We start from the raw sequence: 24,117 nt of genomic DNA, 5'->3' as shown, positions 1-24,117 counted from the left end.
CAGGAGGTTCACTTTCCATACATAACTTTTAATGTTCCTTTTACCCATTTACCTACGTTTGTGAAAGCATATCTAAAACAGCAAGCAACAAGCACGAGACCACAGTAACAGCTAGATAAATTTGTGGTACAAATCTTGTTTCAACAAGCACAGCAACTGACTCTTATGTGTGGGTGTCTCTTGCTATATTTTTCTAAGATACACACTAGTGTTTTACTCATGTTACTACACAGTTTGGTACATCAGACCTTTACTGCCTTGAATACTGTGCATGAAAGTCTTCAAGTTGTGTAAAAGGACACATTGGACATCATATTTCCGCAGGATGCTCTGTACAAAAGTGTTTATTGCATACCTGTGGGTAATGTCAGGGTGGAGACGCAGCACGCAATTCCAGTATTTCTCGTTGTACACCAGAGTCCATGATGAAAACAACACGAGATGTGAAAAATCCATCTATGGCCAAAGCATCTTCAAATAACCTTGTGCCACCTCCAACTCCAAAGTAGCAAGTTTTGGCAGCAACAAGCCTATTGGTGTTTTGTAAAGGATAACTTTTCTTAAGCATCACTATGACTGAGCGATAACTTGCTGACCATATTTCAGGCAAATGCCTTTTTTCCTCTTTAAACCTTGACCAAGCCTTCTTATGCATGAGCATTAATTATGGATTACTGGAATGAAGGTTTCAGCCAGGTTTTGATAGTGCCTACAAATGCAGGTTCAGTGTTGGCTAGCTACAAGGTCCAGCTCTCTTTTCAGCTACAACATGCTTGTGCAATCAATATTATTTTCATGGTTAGTAACCTGATAATAGCAATGGTTATGAGAAAACAATAACAGTATACAATAGCAGGCTTGCTAAAGCCAAATGAGGGCTTGGGAGGCAGCGTCTGGCAACTGGAGACACGAAACAGAATCAACAAAATTTGATATATACCAATAGATCTAAATACAAAAACTTCAAAAAAGCTTTTTTCACAGCTTTGCGGCCGTTCAGGAAGAACATCTCTAGAATGAAAATGATTAAGAAGGAGTGGAATGTAATATTCGTGAATATGCTTCTCGTACCTGGTGCACACACGAGGAACAACAAGACGTGGTCGCGGACGGAACTCTTGGTCAAGCCTATAGGCAGGGCAGAACTCTCTTGTCCAGATTTATTTTATTACAATTGATTATTGAAACAATAAATCAAGATTTCACAATTAAAAATACACTCTGGTCATGGTTCTTGTGCAAGCCATACATAACAGATTTTAACATATTTTTAATGCAATTGGCATTATTAGGATACTTCACACACTTTCCAGGGGCTGTCTATTATCTGTCTGCCTGTCCCTGTCTAACCGTACTCACGCCTACTTGGGTTACTGGGTGGCTCATGGTCTAACAGTTAGAGTATTGGGCTGCTGTGATGAGAAAACTGGGTTCGAAACCAAGTTGGGCCATGGGTATGTGGCATTGTGTATGTGCTGCTAATCAGTTAACCTGTTTCATGGCAACCCGTGTTATGGGTATGCGCCACTGCTTATGTGCCACTTTTCAAGGAACATTGTTCATCCCACCTTGCATCACTGTACATGTCAAACTAGGTATGTGCCACATTTCAATGAACCTTAATGATGTGAATCACTGGGTACTGTTGTGCCTGTGGTCCTTCCGGACAAACGATGCTTCACCAACAAACGTGCAGCTATGGAATGCTGTAGCGCCTGGCAGTCTTTCTAGACAAAGATGCACACCAGGGAGCGTGCAGCTTCGGAATGCCATTCACACTTCGTCTTTTTGATGCTGAAGAGCTGGCAACGAAACCAGTGCCATGTCAAGATAATTGACCAGCGATTATGCGTTGCATTTTTGTCTGTTCAACAACTTGGAGCTGATCAATGAGACGAGTTCTAGGACCGCAAACAGTAAAGGGGTCTTCGGCCATATGCAACTTACTAATTGTTGCAAAGAGCCTACGCTAACGACTTTGTGGGAACAGCATCAACCCTGGTTTCACATAAAATTGCATCTTCATTGCACTGAGGGTGGGTCACAGGTTGTATGCCAGAGGCGGAGTCCAGCGGGGTGGTGCAACACCATGGATGGAGTTTAGCAGACTGTGCGACAATTCCAATTGACCGAGAAAAACAGTGAATTCCCTCGAGTGAAAGGGGGGAATGAACTGTTTAAGAAGGAAAGCTGGAGTGTGGAAGAGGAGGCTCGGACACGTCAAGACTTTGGCACGTAGCGGGCTCTGAGAGTCGTGGAGCCATTCTTGCAAATAACCATCATTTAAATTTGTACATATAGCTTTCTCATCTCTTGGACGTCGGTCTGGAGCTCTTTTTCTCCCGGCGCCTGGCACTGCACCAGCCATGGAACCTTCGTGGTTGCTTGGAGCCTCCGACTTTGCAACAATATGTGCAACTGGGTATGTGCCGTTCTTAAATGAACTGCTTTAACATCAACCAGCATCATTGGGTATGTGCCGCTCTTCAATAAACGTAGTTCACTCCAACTTGCATCATTGGATATGTGAAAGTGGGAATGTGCCACACTTCAATGAACCTCTTTCATGTCAATTTGGGTCATTGGGTATGTGCAACTAGGTGTGTGCCACTGGGTATGCTGCACTCTTCAATAAACCTCTTTAAAACCAACTTGGGTCATTGGGTACATGTCACTGGATATTTGCTGCTCTTTTATGAACCACTTTGACACCGACTCGGGTCACCGGGAATGTGCCACTGCATGTGTCACTGCGTATGTACCGCTCTTCAATGACAAAAAAAGGTCATTTAAATTTCTTTTGTGATGGGAGGAATTGAACCCCCATCACAAAACATTCAGACACTCTAGTATGAAGATATATTCACACATGCTTCACTTGTCCGGAGGGCAGCAGAAGAGAGCATTCAGGAGTTTCGGCGGTTACAATACAGTGTGTCGGTGCACTGCTTCAATCCTCATCGCAGTAACGGCTGCATTCACCTTGAGATGGGTCTTGCTGGAACTTTTCAGAAGGGAGTCAACCTTAGTTCGCCAAGTATAGCAACAGAAATAATAGAGGTACCAAACCGTAGCACACTGTATGCTAAAGAGTAAGCCATCTGCCTTTGTATTTGTAATGGGTGCAGTGATGTGATGGAGTACAAAAGACAAGAAATTTTTCAAATTTCAGAATGAACATGTCTTATGCGAATGTTTCAAGATTTATCATCATAAAAAAATCAGGAGTGCATAATATAGAAGATACAGGTCTTTATAGGTAGATAGGCACAATTGCTACAACTAAGCATGGGTGCAAAAAATCCCGGGATACCTATGCACTTCTTACGAGTTGCGAATGCAAAAGTATTAATGTCCAATTGAATGCCGCTGAGCAGTCTTTTGAGTTATGAACTCCTCGCGGACAAGCGAGTGCGTTGAGGCACTAGGTGCGTTTTGATTTGAGCTTACCGAGGCGTAGTTATAATTCAGGTGAGAGCTTGCCCGGACAAGGAATGCGTGGGCAAGGAATGCATGCTTCTTTCTTGTTAAACAAGCAGGCACTTGAAGTGAATAGGATGTTTTCTATTAGCTGTCCTCTTGTATCACAGCAAGAGTCCCCCCGCCCCCCCCCCTCCAAATTGTTTTGTGCGTTTCGATCTCCAACAACTATGTATGGCGCCGGAAGTTCATCTATGTAATTTTGAAATTTAATTTTACTAAGTTGATAATTAGGAGGGATGTCTACAGAGATGATAGTGACTAGCTTGTCAAACAGCACCCGTCGGACAGCTACTGCTTCTAGGGGCATGCAAAGTTTTAATTCCCAGCAGGCAACACCTCTGTCGACTATGATAGCCACACCACCGGATGACATGACAGTGTCATCGCGGTCTTTACGAAAAAGCATATTGTCGGAGAAGATTAGTATATGCTTGAAGTGTGTTTTTTGAACACACAGCACCTTTGGATTGTACTTATGTAGGAGTTCTTTAATCAAGATTGTGGAGGAGACCTCTGAGATTCCAGTGTAATATTTGTGTATCCATGTTGAACGTGGTTTTTGCACTGTGTATTTAAGAAAAAGGAATTAGCTCACAAAGCCCTTTCTAGGCACTGTGATGCAAGGTTGATCTTTTCTGGAGCGGCCGAGAGATTTGTGTCGTTCTTTCGGCACTAAGGGCACTGCCTGAACGGGTTTTGTGTCCATCACCTCTTCCGAGGCACTGGACACCCGCTCTTGTGAGCGGTTTGTTTGATGAGAGGGCCTCTTCGCAAGGGACGAGACCCTTGAGGCCACCAGCGCGGAGGTTGATGGCCCCTTGTTCAGAGATGGCGGAGCAGTGCTAACCGCAGCCGCCGAGGGGGCGGATGGTGTCACTGCTGGCTCACTCTGTGTGGGCCAGACAGCCACCGGAGACTGTTGTGGCGCTGCCCCCTAACGCGCTACATCAGCAAAGCTGTTTTTTGGCAGGTAGGATACCTGCCTGTGTGCTTCTCTGAATGAAATGTTTTTCTTTACTTTGATTGTCACAATTTCTTTTTCTTTTTTCTATGACGAGTAGGACCACAAGTATGCGGCATGCATCCATCACAGTTCGCACAGTGGAGAAGTTTTCATGGTCTTCAGAGGAGTGTTCGTGGGCACTGCATTTTGCACAAGTTTGGCGGCCTCGGCAATCCTGTCAACTGTGACCAAATCACTGGCACTTAAGGCACCACAGAGAGTTCGGGGCATACGGTCTGACCTTAATCTTTACACACCTAGCCCGTCTCGATTGTCTTGGGCAGCACATTTGAACTGGACGTGATAACAAGGTGCTTTGTCTGTATTTCTTTCCTGTCGTGCCTCATCTTAATTTGTTTTACATTGATCACCCATCTTGCTCTTTCCAATCTCCCAAAAGTTCGGCCTCTGTCAGCTCCATCCGGTCATCAGCAGAAATAGCGCTGCGGATGGTGCTCATAGTTCTGTGTGGAGTCATGGTAACTGGAATGGCCCTAAAACTGACGATGTTCTGTAGCTTTTCATAATACTGTTTTTTATCTCACAGTTCCAAAAGAAGGTCACCACTAGCTAGCTTCGCAGGTTTGTAACCTGGGCCTATGGCATCACTCACGAAATTTTGCAGCAAGGAAAGGTGAGATGACTCTTGCACACTTTTCTGGTTTTTCAGAGTGTACCACATGGTACTTGGGAAATTTTTCTCCGTGGTGGCCAAGCAATTGAAATACCTAATAATAATAAGGCAGTCTTGGAAAGGAATTATCCATAAAGCGTCTTCAGTGTTCAGCAGCAATGCCAGCAAACTACCATGAAGCCCAGCAAGGGATGCCACAGAAAGCGTAAAACATGTCCTGTAAGTGCCAGCTGTATGTTACTGCTATGACTAAATATGGTAGACCCAAGGTGGGCTACCCACACAAGGTTAACCCTTGCCACCCTGAAAATAGGAAGTAGAAGGAAGTGAGTAGAAGACAAGAGAGATAGAAAGTTAGGGAGAAAGACAAAGGTTAAAAAGGAGGACAGGAAAAGGCAACTGCCAATTTCCTCCAGGTGGGTCAGTCTGGAGGTGCCATCTATGTGAAGCAGAGGCCAAAGAGGTGTGTTGCCTCCGCCGGGGGGCCTTGAAGGTCCGAACCCCCGGCATCAGCTCAACCCCCAGGATCCCCCTTTCCCCAGACATGGCTAAGCCGCGCATGGCTACACGCAGGAGGGTCCAACCTTCATGTGCTCGGGTACATGGCATCGCAACACATCAAACACCTGTCGATGCAGAAGCCACTGTGGGGTGCAATGGGCTTATCCCACCGCCTTATCCATGGTTGAAAACTGTTCAGCAACTCTTCCAAACTGTCTGTCAGTTTCTCCGTTATTTCCTTCAAGTCTTGAAAATGTTTCAGACTTCAAGATGAAAAGTTGCAAGGGACAAGATTTGGGGAGTAGAGAGGAGTGAGTTACGGTAGCTCTGTCACCTCATTTTTGTCAAGAAGCACTGCCCACTCAGTGGTGTTTGGGTGGAAGCATTGTCTTCATTCACAAGCCACTTTCCCGAATTCCAGAAACTGAGGCGTTTTCTTAGAAGGGTATCAAGCTTGGGCATTTTAACATACAAATGCTGGTTGACTATCTGACCTTGTGGTACAAACTTCAAGTGAACACGCTCTTCCATATAAAAATATTTCCCAACAAATAATGGAACTTAATATACACATGTTGTTCTTTGATGCCTGACATCACAAAACAGACACAGAGGGCAACATAGGCTCAAAAGAGAGCAACGCGTGAGTAGACAAAACTTTACACAAGGATGCTGCTTGGCCAACTGATGAGGATGGTAATGTAGTACACATACCCAGTGGCAAGCGTTGGTAAGGTACCCTTCATCTGAATAAAAATATTCTCATTCACTTTTGGGCTCCTGTTGTATGTTCTGCAATCCACACGCGTGTTTTCTGCTCATTTAATGTTATCTACTGTTGTCAATGTTACTAATTCACATTTACCTGCACAGTTCACGGCACTGCCTGAGAAGCTCAAAATATTGGCATCGTGGTGGAGTACCCTAAAAAAAGACTGATCACACGCTTTTTAAGGACATCAATAGCCTTGTCAAGCAAAATATTTCACGGGAGCTAGACATGGGAACAAAGGATACACAATGCCAGAGTGTCTGATTGCCTTCTTCAGAACTGCGATCAAGGACTGGTAACTGGTAGTGTTGTAAATTGTTTCACTTGTCAGGATGACATCATACCTGGAAAGCAAAAAGGTAACGACATTTCACTACCTCACGTTCACAGGTGCCTCTTAGAAAGAATGTCATTAATGCATAAAATTTCTATCCAGGAGCTTGATGCAAGGCTTGCAACCAGCTTAAAGGGACCTAAAGAGAAAAGTTATTTGAGCGGTACTAGTAAATTAACTTTTTGAAATGCCAAAAAAGCCACTCTTACTTTGAAAAGAGGCATAGTAGGCCAGAAAAGATGCAAATACGAAAGATGGGTGGCGATGCTGCCTTGGAGTTCTCGCAACAGCTCACTGCGACATCATGAATTTTGAGAGCACCTGCTTGGGGACCTGGTTAATGTTTTTGTAGGTACAGATTGACTTGAACCTTTTCTAAAAGAACCGAAACGTAACTTGCCAAGTAACAGGGACATTTATTGGGCCACAACCTCTCAAATATGAAAAAATATTTTGAAATCCGTGATGTCACAATGACATACCAGTTCCGGGGTTTTTTGTTCAACGCCATTTTGTATGTTATTTATTTAGGCAAAACAAAGATAAGGTTTGCCCGCAACGTAAGGCAAAAGGAGGGCAGGGCGTAAACTTCCTGACTAAGGCCTTTACCTCGTTGGAGCAGCAGAAGTTGCACCTGGGATCTTTTTAGTACAATATTCTAAAAATTGAACTTTTACCTTGATTTTCTCTTTCAACAATCAATCTATTACAGCAAAACTAATGAATATAGAGTTCTGAAAGCACATTACTTCATCAGTAAGAAAAACCACATCTACACTGCAGGAAAATATTGCCTGTCTGACCCTTGCTATCTTGAGGTCACCAGTATATTGTTGTCTGCATGGCAAAAGCAACAGACAAAATATTAATTCTGCAACATCAGAATCTATTTTATGACAGAAACTTGTAACCTTCAGCTGCTACGTTTTCCCTTTTTAACAAAAATAGCAGGAGTGCAATATGTGGAAAATTTGTATGTTCGGTGTAACATAAATGACTTTGCAGCATCCTGATCAGGGGTTCTGACCAGATAGAATTTCATTGCATGCTTACTGCAATAAAATTTCTGTTTGGATAAATTGATCATAAAGTAATTGCACATACGACTTTCACAAAGATGCAGGGCTGATAAATGTCAAATTTTTCTGTTAACAGCCACTAAAAAGCATCTTAGCAGGCGACACATGGACATGGTAGTAAGCATGTATGATGCAGATCCCAGAACCATGCACACTTTAAATTCTGGGGCTTTATGTACAGAGACCACATTCTGATTATGAGACAGAGCAGTGGGTGACTCCGGATTAATTTTAATCACCAGGGGTTCTTTAAAGTGCACCCAATGCATGGTACACGAACATTTTTGCATTCCGCCCCTTTCGGAATGCAACCGCCACGGCCAGGATCACAACTGAAGCCTTGATCTCTGCAATGCAATGCCATAACAACTGAGCTGCCGCAGCGGGCAACACATGCATGCTGATCTTTCTGTCATGCCTGGATGCCCATGTGGGTGTTACTTTTCAACATTTTGGGTTCTCCATCCTCTCCAGTGAGTGGTAATGGCAATTTTTGTGAGCTTCACTTCTGAGGGTGAACAAAGTGCAATGGTGATGGTTGAGGGAAGGCCATCTTTTCTCTGATAAATGTGTAGTGCATATGCAGTGGTACCTCACAATGCGTTTTTGTCATTTACAGTATGTTAACATTACATTACGAGGTGCAGAAACTGTTCAGCCACTGACATTTCCTCTGACATCCTGCTTCAGGTTTGATATTAAAGCGAAGCTTTCTTAGCAAGCACTCCCGGACTTTCCTGACCATGGCTGCTGGGTGCTGCTGCTTTCTTGCTGAATGGCTCACACTTTAAGAAAGATTGAATTACGTGCCTGATGGTGGGATTGAACCTCGGTCCCCCAGCACAGCGGCCTGATGCTCGAACCATCAGGCCACAATTGCACATATGCTTCTATTGTGCCAATGCCAACTAGCTCTTTCAGATGATCAGCATGTGTCACACTGTGCAGCACGGGTACGCAAGAGCACATGTGCACCAGTTTGATTTACACCAAAGATGCAGGAAAGAAATTTATAAAGTTTGATTAACCGCTTCATGAAAGCTTTGCTTCCCATAGATTCTAAGATGTGCATAATTTTCATAATGTGAGGAATGTAAATGCACAAAAATATCTGCCTCGTCATTTGTGCACAGCATTTCAATGCTTGCAACATAAGGCTGTGGTCCTTGTCTTTTCACTGCTGCTCATGGCATCACACAACAAACTCTAGACCTGCATGAAGACGTGCAGAGTAGCCCGTCCAATTGCCTTTTTGCATATGCATCAAGCTGCACAATATGCTTTCGCTATTTTGTCACTTCCGTGGTACGGTCGCGGTGATGTGGTTAGAAGATATGGCTTGCGTGTGAAAAGTCCAGCATGTGAGCCTCATTAGGAAAGATGAACGTTTTGTTGCTCAGGGGCACTCTGTGTTGACTGACCAACCATTCGATCAAAGGAAGGAAAAAAATATTCGTTTGTGAATTGTCATCACCATTACATAATATGCACAAGTCTGACGCCTGTGGTAAATGCTGCTGCGAACCACACTGGAGGACAACTACAGCAACATTGTGGCCAAGAAAGAGGCTCAAGGGGAACACTGGACCAGCCGGGACCATGAAGTGAGGGCTTGGACTCCACAAGCCTTACAACTGCATTCACTGAGAATACTCTGATTCACAAGGATAATACAAGGTGACCAGTAAAATGAATGTTCTTCTAAAACAAATGCTAGGGTGTTCTAATGGGTCAACAAATATCTATGCTGAAGGAAAGAATTAGTGTAACATACGCATACAAGGATGAGGAGAGGGAGATTTGTACTTGCACCACTTCGTGTCTCTCCCTTGTCATCCTTGTTTATATAGCGCCACATTTTTTTCTTCAGCACACAGGACCAACTGTCCCAGCAATGAGTTTCATTGAACATATATACAGTAGAACCTCGTCCATACTTTTTGAAAAAATTGCGAGAAGAAACGTACTAGCCGGGAAAATGTACTATCCGAACTAACTAAAAAATGTGTCAGACTCAACTATTATTGACATCTATGTAATGCGAAGCGTCACGCGGATCATTGTAGCACAAGATACCGGTGCACATCGAGCTGGTGGTGTTCCGGCAGCTTGAGATGCGTTTTGTTGTTTTCCTATTGCGTGTTGTATTAAGAGGGCAACAGGAAACCGAAACGAAATCGAGCTGGTGGGCGACACTGGACGCTGCACGTTTGGATTATCGCCTACTGAAAGCGTGCAGTACGCTACCAATGGCACTACACACCACGCTCTGTAAAACAGATAGGTGAAGATGCTTATCGCAGCAGGTTTGGCAGTGATAGCTGTGAATGTGGCATGCGACAACCAGGGCGGAGATTTGCTGGTGCTGGAATAAGAAACTGTACGTGCCGTCGTTTTCATGTGAGACGAGCAGCTATATACTGCTCTTGATCATATGCGCCTCACGCCTTTTCTTGTTCAGATGGGATCTAGCGGCCAGAATACATATACGATCGCAGTCTACAGCAGGGAATGGCGGCGTGTTTCGGTTATCACCCATTAAAAGCGTGCATTACTCTTCGGATGGCACCACCCATTTTCACGTGAAACAGATAATTTAAGGTGCTTATCACAACAGGATTCGCAGTGATAGCTGTGAATGCTGCATGTGACGACCCCGGCGAAGATTTACTGGTAATTTAAAAAATTAAATCATGGGGTTTTACGTGCTACAACCACAATCTGATTGTGAGGCACGCGGTAGTGAGGGACTCCACAAACTTGGACCGCCTGGGGTATTTTAATGTGCACCTAAATATAAGTGCATTTGTGTTTTAGATTAGATTGAAATGCAGCCACCATGGCCAAGTTTCGATCCTGCGACCTAGTGCTTAGCAGCACAACACCGTAGTCACTAAGCAACCATGGCGGGTGATTTGCTGGTACTAAAATACGAAACTGAGTGCGCACCAGCATTTTCATGTGAGACGGGCGGGCGAGTATTGTGGTGAAGCTGCCGCAGCAGGCAGCTATATACTGTTCTCGATCGCACACGCCTCGAGTATTTTCTTGTTTACACGAGATCTAGTGGCCAGAAAACATATCATACGATCGCAGTTTGGTGACGTACTGAATATTCGTGCTGAAAAATTGTGTTTTCCGGGAACGTATGAACCGGTAAAAAATGAGCGTAACTCTATTGAGTGATTTCTTTTGTGTACTCGATTGTGAACGTTGGTGAAGGGAAAACGTACGTAACGGGAACGTATCAATGAGGTTCTACTGTGTTTGTGTAGGAAAAAATTGTATGGATAACTGTAAAAACATTGCACCTCAAGAATGTTTGTCGTGCAACTTAGTTGCAAATGAATGGACATGAGCTATATAACAAAATCCAAAATAGCTCTTACTGGGCAGGCAAGATGTTGTCTACCAATGCACTCCAATCGCCTGCAAAAAAATGGCACCTTTCCTTCACCCGTGCACCAATATTAGCAAAGGCATTGGGTATGGTGATAAGCTCCAGCACCTGCTTGTTCTGAAACAAGAGAAGGAAAACAAGACATGTTACAAAACACTAGCAGAAGTGGTTGGCATAATAATGCACATTTCCATTAATCTGGTTAACAACTTGCAAGAAAAGACAACATTTTCACATGTTGCTCCGATGAGTTTAAGGGGTAAAAAAAATAAGTTGTTATAAAACAACTACGGTCTCACATTCTTATGCTGTACATGCATCTGGCTGAAATAAAAGCACCTACATTAAAATGAGTTCAGTAGTGTAGCTGATAAAAACAGTCAATGAAGTAACCATTTAATTCTAAGGAAAAGTTTTAGTAACTTGTGGCTGCTATTGCTCACTGCATATTTAATCTAAATGGACATGTTTCTTTTTGCATCACAATAGTACGCATCGCCTTAATTTTTACCCTACACACGTACTGCCGTGCCAAGTCTTAAAGGGGCCCTGGAACACTATTCTAACTAATCGCAGAATTACATCACTATTAAATTATGTCACCTCACAAATTTCCTGCCATGAAAATTTTTCTAATCTGTCAAGCATAAGAGCAGTTAACATAGTTGTCGGACCTGCGAGCCAGCCCCTTTTCTCTACTCATTTCCACACAGGCCTCGGTGGCAAGACGGCTTGTGGCAGCACCCTATGACAGCAGTGGTGTCTTAGCTAGGGGCTCTTCATCTTGGGGCAAGTGTGCAGAAGATGTAGCAATACGCAACTGTAGTGTGCAGACTGGTAGCACAAAGATGAAATGTTGTTTCTGTATTTTTTTAGATTGCAGACATATATATTTTTTACCTACTTAGTTGAGAAATAATTGTATTACTTAAAATGTTCTTGCAGTCATGAAATCAGCCAATAACTGTTGTGGGCTTCGCTACTTGCGATGACGCTGCATGATAACATTGCGAAGGAGAGCCACAAAGCGATTTCTCACTGCTTTTGATGCGAGATTGTACATTCCCTGCTGCATGTCGTACAATAATATTTGGCTCACATGCTCACAGAAGCCTTACTAAAAGATTGGCAACATTTTCTTACTATGTTCGAAAATTGTTTGAGGGCCCCTTTAAGGTAAACTAACATTTCCAGCTTTTTATTCGAGACAGCGACTCTCACTTTCTCACAACAACACTAAACAGAAGTAATTACACAGAAAGTAATAAGCAATGACTTTTCGCAAATTACACTGCATTACTGAAAGAAAAACTTCTGTCACCTTATTTTTCTGACTTTTGCTTATTTTTCCAGCCTCCATTTCCCTGCACAGATCTTTCCAACTGATCGGGAAGCCCCTTAAAAACACCCCTCCAATAAAACTTTATTTCAGCCTTGTACAGTCAGTGACCCACTACTGTATGTATAGCCACTGGTGTCTCAAATTGGCCTCATATTTGAGGCAGGTACAGAAGCACTTCCCTGCAAGATCACTTTTCTTGCAGGACACTCATCGCGCAATGGACAATGGAGATTCTGCAGTGTTACAAGGTACTGAGCAACATTTATTTCTTGGCAGCCTAAGCTTTCAATTTTCTCCTAACCTGCCCTGTGCTCTATTTCAAACACACTCACTATACAAGTTGGTCCCCTTTAATGAAAGCATCAATGGTCTCCTTGCTGGCTTCAGTCATGACTGTCTAAGCATGACTGTTTGAGAGTGATCCTCAATATTCACCTGGCTATCTTTAAGATACCCACCATATATTTGCCCACTTCTCGAGCTCATTCGTACATCACTATACACAAGCTAAGGCATTCTGTCAATTTAGCTGCGATCAATCTGTCATGTAGCTGTCATCAATTGCTGTTAGATGGTTCACAAATATATAGGGCTTAAATATATCTTTTGCAATATATAAATCAAGCAAACAAGAAACATTCAAGCTTTCCTGTAACTTTTAATACTCAATTCCTGTCCTTTCAACTCAAATCAGTCTATGCTGTCTGTACACACTGTTAATGTGCATACATAAAAAAATATTAATGTGTCAGAACATTCAATACGTCACATCCTTTCAAGCAAACAGATGAAACGCTTGAATATGCAGTCAGCGGTATTTTATGTTGCACATCAGCGCTATGCTGGTTCAGTCCGTCAACATGTGAGATAAAGAGCTTCATCACCTGTGCACATGTTATGGCATTCTATTACAGCCAATTGATAGCCTGGTATACTGACAAATGACCCAACTTGTCTACTAGCTTGGGACGATAGGTACGTGCTGGCTGCTGTCCTGCCAAGCAGACATGGGCCATTGGGTATGAGCCCGAATAGACAACTTGCTGCTGTCTGGCCTAGGAGGTAACTACTGGGTATGTGCCGCTGGATCTGAACAGACAATTTCAGCACTCTATATGTGATATCGGAAATGTGCCAGTTATTTGTCAATGACCCAGAACAAATGTACCAAGGTGACACAAGGGGTATACAGCTTTAAATAAATTAAAGCGATAGCACTCCATCCGTAACAGACACTTCCCCATAGAGCTTGGCCACTTGATGGATAGCCATTGCAACAAAGTTGTGCCCAGGACACTTCTCAATACTCTTCGTATTTCAGGCATAATACTTTTCATATTCAGGCCCCGTCAGAATGCGGTGGCCAGAGCAGCCAACAGAACCCATGACCTTGTGCTCAGCAGCCGGATGTGACTGAGCCACCGTGGTAGGCAATGCCAGTACTTTGATTCCTCAAACATGGCACCAGCATGATTAGCATTGCAAGTAGTAAGTTCGTGTAAATGATATAATGTAAACCAATAACAGCTTCTCATTAAATCTGGCAGTGGCGTGAGAAGAAGCAGGCATTGCTGTTGCACTGCCGTTGCTGGGATGGCACTTCTTTACCATAAAAAGCTTATTCTAAAGCCAAACTTCGTTTGCTTAGCTCCCCAACTTGGCGTGGCTGCTCAGTCAGTTTCTCATAGAGTAAACTGGGCCGGTCTTGGAGCTAATGCAGTCTGCAGTCATATGGGTCTTCATGGTCCCACATGTGGGTGGCAGAGCGTGGGTAATTCCAAGCATATAAAAACATGCGTTGTGGGAGTGTGTGGCACTTGTACCTGTGTTGCGGGACCAAAGTGTGTTCTTAAAGTCAAGAAGTAGCTTGACAATCAACCCCATATTTGCTATGTTGCAAAATGCATTGCAGAACACAAAGTTACTTTTGCATTATTGTGAAGCTAAATGACAAACATCTGCAACGGGAGAAAAAAGTGGAAAGTTCCTTGCATGTAGTGAAATAAAATGCCACTGCACACATCATGTGTCTGTTGGCATAGAACTTTGTTTGAAGTTTGTTTATTTCAGACAATCAATTGAAACAATTCAAGACAGCTTCCCTTAATGTAGATTCCAACTGCGTTGGATAAATTATTACTTTTTATAAAGTTTATGAAGGCATGAGAGCAACAGCTCTCATTACAACACTGTCATCTTGCCTTAACTCACATAGTCTTGGAAGTCCACAGATGCGCCTTTGAGGCATGCCACGAGACCTGGAAGGCCTGCACCACATCCAAGCTGAAAAAATACCATAGTTGCACTGATTTTGAAACGTTAAGCACAACACTATTCGCACATCGCGGACTTGAAAGCTCGCTTATTACTGCAGGACGAGGCATTTACCGTTATTCTTGATCTCATTACCGACTCTGTGATAAAAAGACATACAAGACCATGAAAACACTTAAAAACTTGCCACAGACTAACTGTTTCCCACTAAACCTTCAGGTAGAATTACTAACGTATATTAGACGATGAGCAAAACGTGAACAAGGTGAATGCAGGAGCCTGCATTCTGCAGGGCTCCTGCATTCACTTTGTTCACGTTTTGCTCATCGTCTTGAATTGCCATCTCCCGCATTCCCCGTCTTTTCTCTAACGTATATTAGAGCAACCTACCTCAAGTACTTTGGTTTCGTCATCAATGCTCAGCTGGTTTTCAATATACTCCGCCAAATCAATGGAGCACTCCCAAACCTTCATACCACCTTAAAGACGGAATAGTTGTTCTTAAGCAGAATGGCAGATTTCAACAGCAATAACCAAAAGTAGGCACTAACTTACCTTCATAAACACTGGGAACTATGTCCAGATTTCCTTCAGTCGCCTCGAGAACATCACCCCTGAGAAGGCTTTCCATTTGGCCGCCAATTAGAAATATTACTTTGAGAGATGTCAGGTCTAGCACGCTTCTTTCCAGACTTTCGTGCCGCTGAAATTTTGAAACATAAATTAAATATCCCTAAACAGAGTACCGTGGCGACCGCGCCAGAGGTTCGAACACAGCGCGCTGAAAAATTGCGGCACTCACGTTTTCATGCTCGTGCCTCGGCAAGACTTCCTCGTAAGGTGCGACAGGTTTGGTCAAGTGTTTGCACTCTGAATCGACATGCTCACCTTGGTTAAGGCTCGCATCTTCAGCATCCGGTATATCAAATTTGAATGAGAAAGACATATCGGACGGAGCTTTCTTCAAGATGTGACAGCGATTGTCGGGAGCTCACACAGAAAACAAATCCTGGCACAACGTATACAGCTGACACCATAAGTGTGTGAGACTTGCGTAATTCGCACAATTTCTCGGTGTCTACACGTTTGAAAACGCGTTAACATAGAATAAACGACATTAATATTTCAAGAAAAAACTTGCAACAGCTCACGGAGCGCGCCATGTTTGTATCGTTAAATAGGCCCTGCAGTGGCGCGAGCAATCACTAAATGGTGTTTCGGTTTCGTTATTGTGGGAAGTCGGTTTCTTCAGGGACACGACCTACTCGTGTTCAGGGAGCTCAATGTCGAGGTCAGTATACTAACCAACGTTTTTGTACAAACAAGAGTTCTTGACCCTGAAGCAAAATTGTACCAAGACGTTGGGACACTAAAGAAAAAGAAAACTATGAGAGATGTATTTGTAATTAACCCTATAGCCTCATAGGAGGCTATGAATTAACTTAAGGAGTCGATTCTGTGTGGAGTCGTATGGGGAGCACCGCGTTGCACCAGTCTTTGCCTAATATATTACAGCAAAAGTTGGACTGCATTATATTACAAAAGAGCCAAAGGCTGAACTTAACAAGTATGGTATCAAGAACCTTTATTGAGGCACAATTCGGCCCATTTACAAAAAAAAAAAAAAATGCTTTGAAATCTGTGACGCCAGACTGACGTACCGACTCTAGCATGCGGCGCGAAATTAAAAATAATAATAGTAATTGAGCTTTGACCTTGATTTTCTCCTCTTATAATCAAAGTGTTGCTGCAAAATCAACGAACATACGGCTTTGCAAGAATACTTCATCAGACCATGTCGAGGCTGCAGCATGCATTCACCTGTTTGCGCTTCTCCGAGCAGCGATTTATAGTTATGTACGTGTGGATTAAAAAAAAAATAATAATAATAAAGATGGAAATATAGTATACGCACGTATACCGCATGTGCTCGACGGATGTTCGCCCAGTGTACGACCTCTATTCCCGGTCAAAGGAAAAAAAATGATAAAATGACTAAGAAAAATAAGAGTGAGGACGGAAGTCCGAGCATCTGCGAGCGAGCGCGCAGCGCGTATACGCCAGCTTGATCTGTTGCCAAGCGGCTAGTATTACGTACGTTACACCCGCGTCGCGCTCCTATCCCGCGTCTTCATTCTCGTCGAGCTCTCCCCGTCCACTCAACGACGACAATAAACAACAAGACAAGGAAACTGGGCGGACGTCTCGTTCGGGCGTGTATACGCATTCACATCGTGACAGAGTGACCGCGCGGCCCCGTGCAGCCGTACACTGTCGTTATTTGTTTTTCAAACGTGAGCGTGCTATCTGGCGTTCGGGCAACGCACTATCAGCCGCGGAGCAGAAAAGAAACCACGTCCAAGGGTCGACGCGCTATCCCCTGAAGCCACTTCTAGGACCTTATATCCGCGGAGGGTGCGCGCCGCCGTGCACGTGAAACCGCGCGATCAGCCACGATGCTGAGCGGACGGCTAGCGCTGGTGACTGGCGGAGGCAGCGGAATCGGCCGCGCCGTGTGCCTTGGGTTGGCTCAAGAAGGTTCTCGGGTAGTCATCGCTGACGTCAACAAAGATGCCGCGCGGGATACTCTCCGGATGATGCCGAGTGAGTATACTGCGACGATTCTGCGCTGCGGACCTTGTCAAGGCGTCACTCGCGCGGTTCTGTTGTGCACAGGTCCGTGAGTGCGCAGCACGGGGGATCATATATGTAGTTATATTATTATGCACCTAATTGAAATATGATGCAATAATTTCCACTTGTCACTGTGACCATAAAAACTAAAGAAATTTCTCACCTGTTCGGGCGGTATGTATAGTAAGGATTATCTATGTGGCTTGTGGGCTAAACACACGCACACACACACACACACACACACACACACACACACACACACACACACACACACACACACACACATATATATATATATATATATATATATATATATATATATATATATATATATATATATATATATATATATATAGCCCCACCAACTGTAATCTGATGCAAAGAAAGCCGCCCTATTGTGCACTTGCCAGAGGGAAAAATTCGCCGGTGCTTTACTTTACACTCATGTGTTCCCAAAATTTGGACTGCACTGCACAGTACAGATTTCAGGACCGCGTTCAATGTAGAAATAAAATTAAAAATTAAAAACAAGATGACATTGTTAATTGACATTTTTACGAATGCCTGCTCTTGCATTGAAGGTTTTCTCTCTGTTTACTATTGGGCGCAATGTTTAAATAAACGAGAAACATTCAGCGACCCATTTTGCGGACATTGGGCAAACACTCAAGTCTACGAGTAATCTTGTATGCACATAATTACATAATGTAGTAAAGGTCTTTATGTTAAACGGGAAGGCGGGATGTGCCTTTCGAGCGTATATACAAAATTAAATTCTAGGGTTTTACGTGCCATAATAATGATCTCATCATGAGGCACGACGCGTAGTGGGGTACTCCGGATTAACTTTGACCACGTGGATTCCTTATCGATTTATATATAAGGAACCAGCGTGGTTTAAATTTCGCACGCACGTTTTTCTTTTTTTTTCTCAACTGACCAAGTAAATTGGCTAGCAGCAGCAGCGGATATAGCAAACCGAAATGAAGAGCATCCGAAGCACAACATGTACCTGGTTCATCTCAGATAACCGTCAGTGACACTCTCCAGTCGCGCCGATCTGACTCCATCCACATTGTTTGTTCAGGCAATGAGGGATAAGGTTTCTTCGAACCGCGCACCACGGATCCATAGAGAAAGAAAAAAAAGTATGACGGATCCGGGATTTCTTTTGCTTTTTTCTCGGCCTCTTATATTCGTGTTTCTATTTGATTCGTCTCCACGTCAGATAAACTAAGGTAGATAAGGCAGATAATGGATTGGATATAGCCCCATGACAACCGAGAGGGCGTTAGGGGACAAATACACAAATGACGTACACATGTAACTATACAAATTAATTATGTAAATTGAGATCAAATTAACATAGAAAAACCAATAGTACCAAGAGTTGGAAATTCAAGTGGGCGTTAAATGAACAGCAAAGCGTAGTGGAGTCAGAGAATAGTGCAGTCGACAACAAGTGAGTGCAGAACTGTGTGCTTAATTTATATATATATATATATATATATATATATATATATATATATATATATATATATATATATATATATATATATATATATATATACTTCTCATTTGTTCCACCCCTCCCCTGATATATGTAACATAAGCGCTGTGCCCCTTTCCACGGCAACTGTTTTGCCCGCATTCTCTCCCTCTCACACACGCACGCACAACCAACAGCAACAAAAGCAGTATCATAATAATAATAATAATAATAATAATAATAATAATAATAATAATAATAATAATAATAATAATAATAATAATAATAATAATAATAATAATAATAACGACAATAAACACTACAGTCGGTGCTTTTAAGCAGAGCGTATACATCTACTATATAGCTTCCTACCTTTCTGAGCGCCAATCTCGCAGTTACAGTGCCAAACAGCGCATATTTCACAGCAGTCACGCAAGTGGTGGGCTACGGACTATGGTATGGGTGACCAGCGCTGAATTAAGCTTCGCGTGCCAGCGGCAGCGCCGTAACACACAGCCTACAGCGGGCGGAGGAAACAGCGGCGCATGCTGCGATTTCGCCGCTCATTTTGCGGCACATGTGTCCAGCGCTTGGCCTGACTGGGCTCCGGCGCGCTAGAACGTAGGATACGCGTGTATACTGCTGGCATCTCTCGTGGCCATGGGCGGAATTGGCTGGACGCATCGGGTCAAAGCAAAACGTTGATGCAGACTCGTGTCTGTCGTCGTTGAAAATGTGGCGCCCATTTCGTGTGGTCCCCCCTGACGCCCCTTGTCGCAGATGAGACGGACCACCAGTCGCTGCAGGTGGACGTGGGCGAAGGGCAGTCGGTGCGCGAGCTGTTCGCGGCCATCCGGCGGCTCTACAGCTGCGCTCCCACCGTGGTGGTCAACTCGGCGGGATGCCTCACGCACAGCTTCCTCCTCAACACCGACGAGCGGGCCTTCGACGAGATGGTGCGCGTCAACCTCAAGGTATACGTACACGAGACCTCATCGGGCAGCACACGTCGTCAGCCATATACAGCTGTATAGCGGCGTTCGAGCGTGCTTATACATTGCTATATAATAGCCTTTATCTTTCTTCAACGAGGAAGGCCAGAGGCTCTTTGTGCAGTCTCATCTCTTTTGACGGGAAAGACGTGCTTTGAATACGCAGCAATTACCATCGTTGGCTATATGGCGAATCCTTGTGGCATGCGATTACCGCCGTTTTCAGGAAAATTGCTTTCGCTTCATTGCTCGGTTTGTCAGGTAAGTTGCGACGACAGGAGCCGACGGCGGCGTGCGGCGGCGTGCTCGGTATAATGTGTCAAAGAACAGCTAGTAACGCAACCTGCCTCGGCGTCCCTAATTTTCGCTTTGATGCGTATAGTTATAAATGATTTTAAAATGAAAGTTACCTTGCGTATACCTCACTCGAATAATCATCAACTTCCTTGCACGGTTTTTTTAGCCAGCAATCCGCAATTTTTGTTTCTCACATATATCGTTTCACCAGCCTCACGTTGGAGGCCAGGCAGGAGATCACCGACACGCCATATCCCACCGCTCGTTCACATGGTTGATTCGTTACAGAGCGTAACCCCGAATTTCTGGCTGATTGCTTGCAGGCACAAAAAGAAATGCAGTGGGAAATCAGCGTTCGTTGTTACGTTCCACTTATGACACCAGGAATGCAAACAGATAGTCGGGCGCGGTTCCTACGCACACAGTCTTTATCAAAAGTTTCGAGCTATAGCCACTCCATGATTGCAATATATCTGTTGCATGCCTGTAGCAACTAGAGCCATTCTGCAGCGTTCCTGTAGCATATGCCTGGCGCTCCGAACAGGTGTGCTGCAAAGCGCAGGACAATGAGGACCACACACTCTCTCTGATTCTGGCTTTGAATCAATGAAAGTGGCACACGGGCTACACAGGGCGGTCAACTGACAGGCCTGGTTCCCCGTTCAGCTGGTGGACTTTTTGATAAAGATGCCTTCTTGTAACCCTTGGCGCCACGTAACAAAGTGTTCTATACTCTTGCGCAGGGCACTTTCCTTATCACCCAAGAGGCAGCCCGGGAGATGATGGCCGACGACACCTCAAAGAACCAGGACCGGTCGATCGTGAACATCTCGACCATTCTGGGCAGCACGGGCTTCCCCAAAATGTCGTGCTACGTGGCTGCCAAATCTGGCGTCATCGGCTTCAGCAAGTCGGCCGCGCTGGAGCTCGCCCCATACGCGATCCGCTGCAACACCGTTCTGCCGGGCGTCACGGACACGCCGCTGCTGTCTCCGCTGGACGAGGAGACGGTGCAGAAGCTGATCCGTCGCTCGGCCATGCGACGCGAAGGGAAGCCCGAGGACATCGCCAGCGTTTGCGTGTTCCTCGCGTCGCCCAGGAGTTCGTACGTCACCGGCGCCGCCATCGAAGTCACCGGGGGCCTCTCGGCATGAGAGCCATCGTCCGTATCAGCTGCACCTATGGGCGAGTCGCAGGCTGGCGAACACTGATGTGGAAAATTATCTTATGGAGGAGGATCCTCTTAATGGGGACGAAGATAAGCTAGCTATGTTTACGACAGCAATTAAGGAGCGCAGTTTGAACTGTTTGTGTGTCTTGTCGCAAGAAGAAACTAACAAGTATACACACATGGCGAAGAACCACAAGGGCGCAGCACTGCTTGAACTGCTCTTCTCATGGAAAACTCACAGACAAAATCAGTAACAAAGCGGTTCTGGCTGCCCTTTCTCTTTTGCATTTTTTTTTTCTTTTTTACAGCACATAGTGCCGACATCTCTGAAAAGTGGGCAGAAGAGTAGGAAGGGAGGGGCAGAGCCGAGGAAAGTAAGAGGCCAATTTGAGCATTCCAGATTTCCTGCTTTACGAGATGCGAGCGCGTAAAGTTGGCGGGAACTTAAACGCCCCTCGGTGCAAGTTTAACAGATGCGTCAAAAATTATTGGGGGCATTCGTACTTTTGAAACTTAGTTTCTCGAATATTATAGTAAATACGCGTTAGTTTATGTGCGAAAAAAAAAAGAAACAATGAGCACGCGCGTACGCATATCCCTATATAGACCTTCAAGTGGCCCAGAATTTCTTCGTTCTTCAGAAAAATTTCCCAGAACACAAGTAAGTGCGGATTCGTTACTGCACGCGTCATTACACAGCCGCATAAGAAGATGAAGCAAATTAAAAACGTCGACCAGCCATTGAGTTCCTGTTTGAACTCGCCTTGGAAATTACACTCGAGTCTTCCGAAAGCAAGAACAAAAGTGCTTATGGAAACAAAATATTGTTTGTATATTAAAAATATCTTAAAATATCGTATTTAGGTGAGACAACCTGGGAGAACTCATAGCATACTTGGACGTTGTAACGAACTCAATGGAAGAGATAACGGCAGTTCGTTCAGCACTCTACAGCTAGATCCTACAGCGTAGGTGAAGGGGCAAGTGATGCGAATGGGACAACATTTGTCCGGTCGAAACGGGACCACCTGTCCTGTTGTCTGCGCTGTTCGCATGTTGGACATAAACCAAGCAGCAGGGGCGTAGCCTACCAGAAAACAATTCCTGGCTAAATAATTCCTGGCTACGCCACTGCCAAGCAGTGCTTTGTCTACAGTATGCTAAATATACACTTGTTAGAGTATACAGGGTGTTTCACTTAATTTAAGCCAAACTTTAAAAATATGCAAACGCTGCGTAAACAATTTACGAAAGTTATACTGTTTGCCGTTGCTTGGAGATACTAAGATAAAATTTTCATTCTGCCTAATTAGATAATTAGTCTTGATTAATCAATCAACTTCTCATTTATTATAGTTAGATGAAAAGTGTAAAAGATAAAATTGCAGAGAAACGAGAAACAATCCCGGTACAGCTTTCTGTTGCTCACTACACGCTACATAAGAGTTTTTCCGAGCGTGAAAGAAGCCCGCGAATACACGCACAGTGCCTCGAGCGGCCAGTCGCGCGATATGGAAAGCTGTATTCGAAGTTTTCCATGTTGCTCTGCAATTTTCTCATCGACTTTTTTCATATAAATATAATAACTGAGCATTAGATTAATTAATCACTACTAATTATGTAATTAGGATGAATGCAAGAGATAATAATCTGAGTATCTCCAAGCGACGGCAGACAACATACATTACCTTGGTCCGGTCCAGCAAATTGGCATTTGCATATTTTTAAAGTTTTACTTAAGTTACGTGAAACACGCACCTTGCATATAACATGCAGTATACTTCAGTTCCCAACAGTGCCTGAAAAAAGGCACTCACAGACGAGGATGGATTTCGACCTTGCGACATCCTCCTTGGAAAGGTACGAGACAAGCAATGGATCACATATTAGAAGGTAAACCTGAATTAAAAGAGGTAGACGACTTAGTTGCACCCGGCGGCCTTCTAAGACTTGAATTGCAGACCACTCTTTAAAGAAAGAAGAAAGGAAAGAAAAAATCGAGGTGGTGGTCCTGACATTTAGTTTATGTCATTTTGTATTTAGGACATCTAAAAAGTAAAATTATCGGTTTTAACGTTTTAAATGACACACTTTTCAAAAAATGAAGCGCCAACGGTAACGGCACACTAAGGAACGAAAGACAGGACAAGGCGCTACTTGCAACTGTTTATTGAACTCAAAGGTGGCTGATTATATGCGCACACTCATACTAGTTGTGCGGATACTACTATATACGCATACTAGTTGTGCGGGACGCCGTAGCGGATGAGTGCGGGTTAATTTCGAAAATCTGGGGGTCTTCAACATGCACTTCAGTTAAGTGCACGAGCAAATTTACATTTTGCATCCCGGCGGCCCATCGAAATGCGGCAGCAGCAGCCGGACATTGAACCCGCGTCCTCGTGCTCGGCACGAGAACACCATAGCTGCATAGCCACCGCAGCAAGAATTTATGACTGAGTACTCACTGACTCATCAAGTCGTGACGCTCGATCAACGTATGTAAGCTGCGGTTTTAATGTGCTTTCGCCAATCGTGACTACGTTCTCAAGGAACTTCTAAAACTGTCTGTAATGTCCATAATGACAATAGTTATGTTAGATTATTCATTAAATTTCCGGGGCATGCGGACCGCTTTCGGAAGGAGACGCGGTGCAAAACCGCAGGTTCAGTGACCAAAATTAATCGGACGTTCCCTGCTACGGCGTTTCT

General features: G+C 44.1%; 2 protein-coding genes across 3 annotated transcripts; one reads left to right on the top strand and one right to left on the bottom strand.

Annotated features, from left to right (window-relative positions):
- Positions 1-315: 315 nt before the first annotated feature.
- Positions 316-16,018, bottom strand: LOC142571677 (histidine protein methyltransferase 1 homolog). 2 transcript variants are annotated; one of them, XM_075680209.1, is made up of 7 exons: positions 15,711-16,018; positions 15,378-15,525; positions 15,213-15,301; positions 14,760-14,831; positions 11,196-11,323; positions 6,639-6,737; positions 316-530 (listed from the first exon to the last, which is right to left on the bottom strand). In XM_075680209.1, exons 1-7 carry the CDS (start codon positions 15,735-15,737, stop codon positions 368-370), a joined length of 726 nt encoding a protein of 241 aa, XP_075536324.1. In that variant the 5' UTR covers positions 15,738-16,018; the 3' UTR covers positions 316-367. The 2 variants fall into 2 exon arrangements, with proteins under 2 accessions (XP_075536324.1, XP_075536323.1); XM_075680208.1 differs by having other exon boundaries at positions 15,625-16,017.
- Positions 16,019-16,920: 902 nt separating this feature from the next.
- LOC142571678 ((3R)-3-hydroxyacyl-CoA dehydrogenase-like) lies at positions 16,921-22,146 on the top strand. Its single transcript, XM_075680210.1, has 3 exons — positions 16,921-17,426; positions 19,726-19,919; positions 20,978-22,146. The coding sequence occupies exons 1-3, from the start codon at positions 17,279-17,281 to the stop codon at positions 21,386-21,388; spliced, it is 753 nt and encodes a 250-aa protein (XP_075536325.1). The 5' UTR covers positions 16,921-17,278; the 3' UTR covers positions 21,389-22,146.
- The last annotated feature ends 1,971 nt before the right edge of the window (positions 22,147-24,117 follow it).

This window comes from Dermacentor variabilis, chromosome 2 (assembly GCF_050947875.1).
Source record: "Dermacentor variabilis isolate Ectoservices chromosome 2, ASM5094787v1, whole genome shotgun sequence".
Lineage (NCBI taxonomy): Eukaryota > Metazoa > Arthropoda > Arachnida > Ixodida > Ixodidae > Dermacentor > Dermacentor variabilis.
Note: the sequence above shows the minus strand (reverse complement) of the source record. Positions and strands in the feature narration are given on the sequence as shown.

Excerpts from the sequence above, each read along its gene's own strand:
- LOC142571677 (XM_075680208.1), bottom strand. The coding sequence starts at position 15,768 with ATGTCTTTCTCATTCAAATTTGATATACCGGATGCTGAAGATGCGAGC. Across the intron at positions 14,832-15,212 it reads ACGAAACCAAAGTACTTGAG|CTTGGATGTGGTGCAGGCCT; the intron begins GTAGGTTGCTCT and ends GTATTTTTTCAG. Across the intron at positions 6,738-11,195 it reads GACAACATCTTGCCTGCCCA|GTATGATGTCATCCTGACAA; the intron begins GTAAGAGCTATT and ends TTTGCTTTCCAG.
- LOC142571678 (XM_075680210.1), top strand. The coding sequence starts at position 17,279 with ATGCTGAGCGGACGGCTAGCGCTGGTGACTGGCGGAGGCAGCGGAATC. Across the intron at positions 17,427-19,725 it reads TACTCTCCGGATGATGCCGA|ATGAGACGGACCACCAGTCG; the intron begins GTGAGTATACTG and ends CCCTTGTCGCAG. Across the intron at positions 19,920-20,977 it reads TGGTGCGCGTCAACCTCAAG|GGCACTTTCCTTATCACCCA; the intron begins GTATACGTACAC and ends ACTCTTGCGCAG.